This window comes from Phlebotomus papatasi, chromosome 3, assembly GCF_024763615.1.
Source record: "Phlebotomus papatasi isolate M1 chromosome 3, Ppap_2.1, whole genome shotgun sequence".
Lineage (NCBI taxonomy): Eukaryota > Metazoa > Arthropoda > Insecta > Diptera > Psychodidae > Phlebotomus > Phlebotomus papatasi.
In genome coordinates this window covers 27,584,140-27,593,434 of record NC_077224.1, presented here as the reverse complement: position 1 = coordinate 27,593,434, position 9,295 = coordinate 27,584,140, and the positions used below count along the sequence as shown (strand labels likewise).

Below are 9,295 nucleotides of genomic sequence, written 5' to 3'. Positions count from 1 at the left end.
ATGTTATTCCTGAAATCCTATTAGGGAAAAGCGCGCTATCTTCGGATTCGGACAACCGAAGCTTCGGACAACTCATTTTTTTTTCGCTGTTCGTAATGGATTCGATCCATAGCTCATTTCAGGAAATTTGAGGCATTGAAATAGCTGTCAAAATGTAGTATTAAATATTAGGTAATAGATCAAATTCATTAAAAAGAAAAGATTAAAATTTGAAAAAATGATTTGTTCGAGGCTTGAATCGTCCGAAGATAGCACCAGCACGCCTTCCCTTAATTCTGCAACGGAGGCAGCCAAAATCCCGATGGCCAAAATCCTGAAAACCAAAATCCCGAAAGGGCCAAAATTCCGAAAGTCAATGTCCGGAATGTTCAAAATCCTGAAAGGGATGAGAATAATTTCCCAAGCCACAGAAAATTTCTCTTTGCCTATATAGCAAGTGCGGGGGCATTCGTGGGAGTAGCTATGACACTTTTTTAAGATTTCGACATTTTGGCTTTCGGGATTTTGGCGTTCGGGATTTGGCTTTTAAGATTTTGACCGGGATCCTTCTACAAAACTTTAGAAATTAAAATTTCTAAATTTTAAAAACTTAAAATTCTAAAACTGAAAACTATAAATAATGAAAAGGCTAGATCCTAGTCCCCGGCGAGTGGCCTTCAAAGTTGTAGCCAATTTCTTACTTTCCCATACAAATGCGTATGGGAATTTTTCTGCACTCGTGATCGTTTTGCTAAATATTTAAAAAGTGAGAAGTTTTTCCGTATTATAAGATACCTTTCCGTATGGAGGGCTAAATATACTAAATTTTTGTTTAAATAAATTTTTTCCTTGGAGCACTGTGGGCTGAGTCCGAGATCAATTTAGTAATTGGCTTCAAATAGCTCCATATAAAAAGGCCAACTTGCTAGGCGCTTGGCTAGATCTATCCGATCGATAAAAATTTGCCTGATAAAGAGCTTTACGAAGTTTGTGTATTTACGAGATAAAGCTCCCTGCAACTTATACCTTCGCCAGATTACACATCCGATTTACTGTCAATTTATACTGTTTTTTTAAGCGTTAAATCTTTAAACCAACCTTTAAAAGATGATTCTGATGGTAAAAATTTTAAGCCGCTATCTTATTTATTTTGGAAGATATTTAATTTTAAAATCTTCGATTTGTGACTTTTTGCCCCGGTCTCCCCTAATCATTGCAATAATTCAACCAAAAAGATGAAATTTCCACGGTAATCGTTGTAAAATTTAACTTTCCGTTGAAATATGATTTTTTACTGCAATAATAGTTGTAAAGATTACTACGTTTATTGTGTTACTCACATTACATGCGATACAGAGAATTCCGGCTTGAGAGAAAACGGACTGAAAGAATTTGGTATGATTTGTCTACTATTGGGAGCTCATTTATAATTTTTTTTTTAATTTCCCCTAAATGTATGCAAAAAATTTTCTCACGGTATATTTGAAGTTTACATTTCTTTTGAATCGTTTGGCGCTGGAAAATGCTGAAAAATTGGCGTCGTAAATGTTTTGTATACATCACGGCGTTTTCATAACTTATCCCAAAGATAATCTCTTGCAGATATGCAATTTTACTGTATCACTGTAGTTAATTCACGGTTTTTTTTGGTCCCGAAAAATTCTTTCAAAGCGGAACTCCCTGTAATCGTAGTATTTTTTTTGTACAGTAAAAGATTAACTTTTGCAATTCAATTAAGAAAATTTCAAACTGATATGGATAAGTTTAGTATAAAAATTGTCCATCCAAATTATACAATAGAGATTTCTAAGTTTTCAAAAGTTTTTTTTATGTATTTAAGTACTAACCATTACACTCAATTAATTTTTTTATATTTTGTATCGTTTGGAAGGTGTCTTCGTCTTTTATCCAAATAGATTTTTCCATTGTTTCTAAAACATTGTTTACGCTGTCCAGGTCAAATCTCAGGTGATTGTCTCCATAGGTGAATCCTTCAAAAGAACGTGTTTTATTGAGAGTTTTTTCTACAATCTTCTGAAGAAGTTGTAGAAAGTCTTGAAAGTTCATGCCAAAGGAAGCTTTTAGGAGAACTTGGCAGTGTTCATTAAAATTTTCCATATCTCTACAATCATCAATTTCTTTTTCAACTTGACTTAGATTATTTTCAAGTGCATTCCAAGTGCAATTAATTTGGGTTCCATTGAACCAATTGTGATTAATTGAAATTGTATCCTTAAGATTGAATACTTGATGAAACCATCCACTTGGTACAAAAATAGCTTCTCCTGGATTTTGTACTATCACAAAAAACTTGGCATCTTTTTCATTTAGTTCTTTTTCGGTAATAGAAAATGGGAGATTTCCCAATTTATCTTCTAATTTTTTCTCTTCTCCAGGTGTCAGAAATATCCATTTTTTCTGACCAACAATATTTGTTGACCAACTAAATGAAGTAAATACATCACAGTGAAACGATGTCCTGAAAAATGTTATATATTTTAATCAATAATGTTTAAATAATAAGAAAATAAGTAAAGATCTTACCATGTTCCTTTAGGCCCCATATAGACGAATTTATAATCGTCCTTATTATCCTCACAAAGAATCTCATTTAACCAGTCTGAAGCGAAAAATTTTGGTACAGTATAAAAATTGTATTGGGGCAATTCTTTTCGTAAATGCCAATCTTTCAAGTACAGAAGGTCATCTTTAGGTTCTGTCTTCCAGTAATCGAGAAAATTGTGGAAATTCATTTCGATTTTCTCGTGTGAATTGAAATATTGTTTTGAACAATTTGCCACAGGAACTTTCATATCTGGTATTTCTTTGAGAATTTGAGAAAAATTTATTATTTCTGCAGTCTTTGAGTGTTCTTCATCCTGTCTTGTCCACTTTGTACATGGCCAATGGTCTGATATTGATGTTATAATTACAGGAATATTCTTGAGCATGTAATTGCTGAAGAATTCACTGTAACTGATTTCTTCGCAATGTACTCGATCTATTGATTTGATCTTTGTACAATCTGTGGTACTTCCTGAAACGGTCTTGAAATTAACATTAATTTCTAACATTTCCTTTTTAGAAAACTTTTTCCAAGACGTTATTTTTTAAAAATTTAATACGCTCGTTAGAGGATTGAGAGTTTTACTATTTTATTATTTTCTACACGACATTCATTCTTCCTTATTAATGCTTTTTAATAAATATTTTTCACTTTTATTATTTAACTTTTCAACTGTATCAAATTATTACAAAATTAAGGTTATGTTCGTGTCATTCTCTACCCATCAGTGGAATGCTCTGAAAATTGGATACCGGCATGTTTAAATATAACGAAAAATCTCACTGATGCTGTTTGGACTGATGGATAAACGAACAATTATTACTAATTCATAAACTAATACATAGTTATCAGTAATTTTTTCTATTTTCCCTTTACTCCCCCACTTCTGAAGTAAAGAAAGTGCAAGGATTTAATTTAAATATTTAAGTATCAAAATTAAAAACTAAAATAATCCGCGACCCAATAAGGATAGGCGGTTGAAAATGATTATGATGATGATGAATTAAAAATTTGATTCTGGGATAAATAAAGGTTAATGAAGATTCATCTAATTCAATCCTGAAAAATTTATCTAAAAGTTTTAACAGGTGTATACTAGAGCTGCTTTATTAATGAAATCTTAAATTACTTTGGCATTTCCACTTCAGCTTAGTTGTTGTAAATTTCATTAAATCTTATCTAAAACTATAAGGTCTAAAGAAATTCGATACTGAAAGTTAAAGTGAATATGAATTGACCCTTTAAATATCGATTAATGGTTAAAAAATTATCTCTGAATTGGGAGATTCAAGAAAAAAACAACTAAAGCTTAAGTTGTATTAATTATTTTTCATTACGTTGAAAATAAATGAATTTTCCCATCAATTCTGAGATAAATCTTGAAGTGTTAAATCTTTGAATCGAATTTTAACGGTTGATTTGTAGATTTTTAATTTTAAAGTGTGAAATTTCTGTGACAAATTTTACAATAAGGTCAATCGTTTAAGTTTTTTTTTTTTAATTTTTAAGCTAAATATAAAGAAACTTTAAATTTTTAAATATAAAAAAAATTACACAAAAATTTATTATAAATTAAATTATAAAAAAACTATAATAGTGAAAAATCGACCATTTTAATTGTTTAATTTCAAAATGTTTAAAAAATGCACAACATTTTGGTAATTTATTGTCACGTGATTGAAAATTACCACTATTATAGTTGAAAAATTTTCAACAATGTTGTTTAATTTGAAAATGTGTAAAATTTTAACACTATAATAGTGTGAAATCGGATAAATTAATTATTTAATTGCGATCTGTGTAAAATTTCTCACTGTTATAATCATAAAAATTTTTAATTAAAAATGACCACTGTTATAGTATGATTACAGTTTTTCACATTATTATAGTGTGAAAAAATACACAATTTTATGGTATCTTTTGTCACATGATCAAAAATTAACACTATTATAGTTTGATCATAATTTTTAACACTATTATAGTGTGAAGCCTTGTGTATTTCAACCAAAGTTGTTGATTTTTTAAACAAAAGTTGTTGAATTATCAGACAAAAGTTGTTGATTTTTAAACAAAAGTTGTGTAAAAATTGTTGAATTTCCAATTAAGACTTATACTTCAGTGAGATGCTTTTCATTGGGCAAAAGTCATATAGAACATCAAATATTTATATGCATAATAAGAGATAAGATAAGATTTTGCCAGGGGTCAGTTCTCCATTTCGGATATTCCGATGCATCCAGGCCACCAATTGGGCCCCTTATGCTTCCCCACTCCTATTCTATCTTATCCCCCGATACGGGTAGCCGCTCTATATCGCAGCTCTGTGTGGACAATCAGTGCCGTTACTATATCACAGCATCCCTTCTCGGTGTGTGTTTGGGATCAGTGACAGCGAATACTTGTATCGACTGAAGTACCACTTTCATGTCGAAACTCGTTTTTCGTACCAACCTCTATTGTTTTTTTAGGCGGTTCACTTTTTTGCCAATATGCACCATTGACATTACTATTCATTCATTCACTGGACGAATTCGAAGCCGATATGGCATGAGAAATCTTTTTTTTCTGCTGCCGCTCAGCTCCGAACCCACGACCTCGCAGTCACAGAGCCACTGCTCTATCCACTGACTCACTCGAGGCGCCATATATGCATAATAAGTATATCGTGAAGATCCGAGCATCAGATGTAATCATTACGCATTAGGGGGGATCCCAAGTACAGGAAAAACCAATAAAAATGTCTAAAAAGGCAAAAAAATCAAAATCTTCGAAATGAAAAGAAAATTCAACAATAAACAGAATTCAACAATTTTTGAATTTACACATAAAATTCAACAATTTTTAAATTCAACAATTCCAAATTCAACATCTTGAAATTCAGCAACTTTAAATTAAACAATTTTAAATTAAACACTTTTTCCAAAATTTGACACTATAATAGTGGTGTGAAAGATTACATACTATAATAGTGTTATTTTTTTTTACTGTGTAGTGTCTAAATTCTAAAAAATAGTGACACAAATTTGATTTAAGGAATAGTTTAAAATTCAGTATAAATATAAATTTTAAAAGGTAATTTGAAAAGCAAAATCAAAGGCAGATTCTCGAAATTTCAGACTCCAAATTACTTCAGCATCAGAAGCATGTAACCTCTGTAATAGTTTTGTAGAAAATTATGTTTTCAATGACTTTTTTTTTAAATTAACATTCTTTATAGTCTTATTTATATAGAAAGAAGCTTATTTTATTAAATAAAACCATTAAAACAATATTTTCTGTAACTTTTATTTAAAATTTCAGCTATTAAGAAATGTAATTACTTCGAGAATTTTCCAAAAAAAAAAATCTAGTTTCAATTAGTTAGGATAACCGATGATTTGTATGAAATTAAAAAAAAATCCTAGCAGATAAAGAAAAACACACAACGTGAATGTAAGATTTCCTAATTGAATGTTGATGAATTATTCCTTATAAAAATTTTCAAGGTCAAAAGCACAAAAGACCCCACCGAGCGTATTCCTTAAGGGGTTATATCTAGAAGAACGCTTAAAATTAGCGGGTTTTTTGGGATTTTTTTTGTGATTTTGGTATAATGGGTATAATCAATTGATCTTATATGAAACTTTCAGGGGTTATTACATGTCTTGAGGAACTCAAATTTTTTTTCAATTTTGAATACAAAATGGCGGCGCAGCAGTTAGTGGACTCAGTGTCGATTTTTTGAGGCGCTCCGGAGCGAGCAGTAAAACTGGTGTAATTTTCATTCGATTGACTTGAAATATTCAGAGTAGCTGTTTACATAGATTCTCTAGAGAAGTAAATAGAATAATTGATAAATATTGATTTTTGTAATTTTGGCAGAAACTTGAAATATATCATTTTTTTGTTTAAATAATTGGCTTTAATTATTTATAAAATGTATCTAATATATCTAAGCAGATTCTTTGAAAATTTCAAGACAATCAGATAAAAATGACTACGGTTCTACTCCTCGCCGTGAGTAAAAAAATATTTTCGTTTAAAGTTTTGCAATTGATATAGAAAACACACATGTTTTCGTTCGGTTTTTTCACTTTTCGCTTTAAAAGTTTGTCGTTTTCGGGCACTTCAATATTAAATCATATCCTACGTTATTCTTAACATGTTTTTACGTAATTTAAGCAAAAAAATCTGGTGTATATAAGGCCTTAACAGACTGGGTTATTTCTAGGTTCATTGAAAAGTTCGTAGAATACTTGGCAAGTTTGAATCAACTCCGTCCGGCTATAAATCGATAATTATTGTTATCTGAAATTCAGTTGTTCAGTTCCTAAGATATTTTAGAAGATCTTTTGAGTATTTTAAATTCAGTTCAAAACTTTTAGGAACCGTATGAACACAAAATTGTGGAAAAACTGTGACAAAGTTTTTGTTTTGATTATGTCTCATGACATTAATTTGCGATAGATGAATAGAAAAAAAGACTCATTCACTACAATATTTTTAAATTATATTTTTTATTATGACCAGCGCACAATAACTGTTGTTTTGTAAACATGTTTTCAACATTTCTATGAGAGTGAGCGAGATGACTAGATTTAAGATTTCATTGAAATGTCAAAATATGTTTACCAAACAAAAATTTTTGTGCGTTGGGCATTATTTTTTTCACGACAAATGACTTGGTCTTATTTTTAAATTGAAATATTTTGAATTATGAAAGAGTCTCACTATAGTAGCGCTGTGTACTGTTCTTTTTTCTCAGCTTTTTTTTTTAATGTAGATTAATAATAATTATAGTGGAAAAATTTGTGAAATATACCAATTCGTGAACATGAAGATTTTCCTCATATGCTAAACCGCTGATTTTATTTTTTAAATAAAATCACGATTTGGATCAGTTTGAGCATTTTACAAAGTTGAAACGTTTACAATTTATTTTACTGTGTATTCCTTGGATAAAGCTGGATAAAAGTTACATGTGGCACCACCACAAAATACAGTAGAGTCTCTCCCCAACGAAAGAGTTTTGGGTTCGAAAAATTTTGACGGTGGCGACCCCCCAATTTCTTCAGAGCGTGGTGGTCACCATCAAAAACTAATTTAATTCTGTGCGGTGGCCACCAATGCGGCGGCGCTACGGTATTTTCCCCACATTCACCACCAAAAGTTCGGTGTTTGTACAGTAGTACGACGTGTAGGACTCTGTATAGTACTTGTCTTATGGAAAATTTGTACAGCGTGACACAAGACGTTCCTGGAACTTTGTTCCGGATTCGTCTGTCAGATGGCTGAATCCTCAGAGTTGTAATTTTTTTATTAGTGAAAAATGATAAATTAGTGTTTTTTCAAGCAATTGACCAGCAGGATTCCAGAGAGCAGTACAGGTACGTGATAATTTGATTGCAATTTTGTAGAGTTTTTCATTTTTTAGGTTTTAAAAACACTGAAATATAAAAGTGACGCTTAGTGAGCGTCCTTTGGTTTTTGGGGCTCCCAAGGCAAATTTTTTTTTATAAAATATTCTTGAAGAGTCCCAAATTCAAGTTAGTAGTGTTGTTTAATAAGAAAAAAAATATCTGGGCAGTAGATGAAAAAAAGGTTGCATTAGGAAGCTCTAACCTCATTCTAATTCATTTTCCATCCGGAAGCCTTTTTTGGGCCCCACATTCAATTTATAATAAGGTGTGAGAATTTCCTCAATCTCCATGGATAAGTGTATTGGGTTTAAAAAGGATTTCTTTGATAGGATTTTTTCTTTAAATTTTTTTAGGGTAATTTAGGGCAACATGTTTTCATTTCTCAAACACTTTCTGTCCGGAAGTATCTTTTCTAGGGTTTCAGATCGTAATTAAGGATGAAATAATCGTATTTCCTCAATCCTTGTGGATCTGCGTGTTATGTTTAACCCTTTAAGGACGAAATACTTTTTACTGACCGAAAATGAAACCGATAATCAAAATCAGTGACACGTTTTACATCTAACCTTGTAAAATCTAACAGTCTGATTCGGTGCATTTTTTACCTCTACCTACATGATAGGGACAAAAATAACCTAAAAAATCAAGAAATTTTTCTGACGATACCAATGAATGATAATTGTCACTCTAATGAAAAATATAATGTATATGAGCGTAGTAACTTTCTATTCACAAAAGGGTTTTGCTTAAAAAAATTGGAATATAAAAAAAATAATTTGAAAATTGCTCAATTTTGAGCTTAAATATAGCAAATAGCTGGACATTTGTAAAAAATATCCTAAATTCCTACAACTTTAAAAAATATGATACTCTCATGAATACAGAACTACGGTGCGCTTCCAATATTGAAACCATCACAAAAAGACAGCACTATTGTTAAAAGATGTGGTCTAACAAACAAAGAAAAAGAAAAGTAACGTTTTTGCTTATAACAGCAAATTATTTGAGGATCTGAAAAACTGTTGTCGCAAAGATTAAAAAATAAAGAATATAAATATATGAATTTTTCGTTTATATCTTTTCAATTATGTAAAAGTAAATAAATATTTAAAATAGAAGTCTTCACCATTTTTAATTATTACTGAGATATTTCATTTAGGTCTCAAATAATTAAGACTAAAAAATAAAGGCCGCCAAAATATGAATATTTCAAAATTTAAAACTGTGAGCCTAGGTAAATGCTTGACGTAGACTGAAACATAGATACGTTCTGAAAAGGTCTTGACATCAGCTACAACATAGTAAAATTTCAGCCCAATCGGATGAGTTACAGGTGATCTTATAGATCTCA

General features: G+C 30.7%; 1 protein-coding gene across 1 annotated transcript; it reads right to left on the bottom strand.

Annotated features, from left to right (window-relative positions):
* Positions 1-1,782: 1,782 nt before the first annotated feature.
* Positions 1,783-3,255, bottom strand: LOC129807435 (2-oxoglutarate and iron-dependent oxygenase JMJD4 homolog). The gene is made up of 2 exons (XM_055856690.1): positions 2,524-3,255; positions 1,783-2,458 (listed from the first exon to the last, which is right to left on the bottom strand). Exons 1-2 carry the CDS (start codon positions 3,051-3,053, stop codon positions 1,822-1,824), a joined length of 1,167 nt encoding a protein of 388 aa, XP_055712665.1. The 5' UTR covers positions 3,054-3,255; the 3' UTR covers positions 1,783-1,821.
* Positions 3,256-9,295: the final 6,040 nt, after the last annotated feature.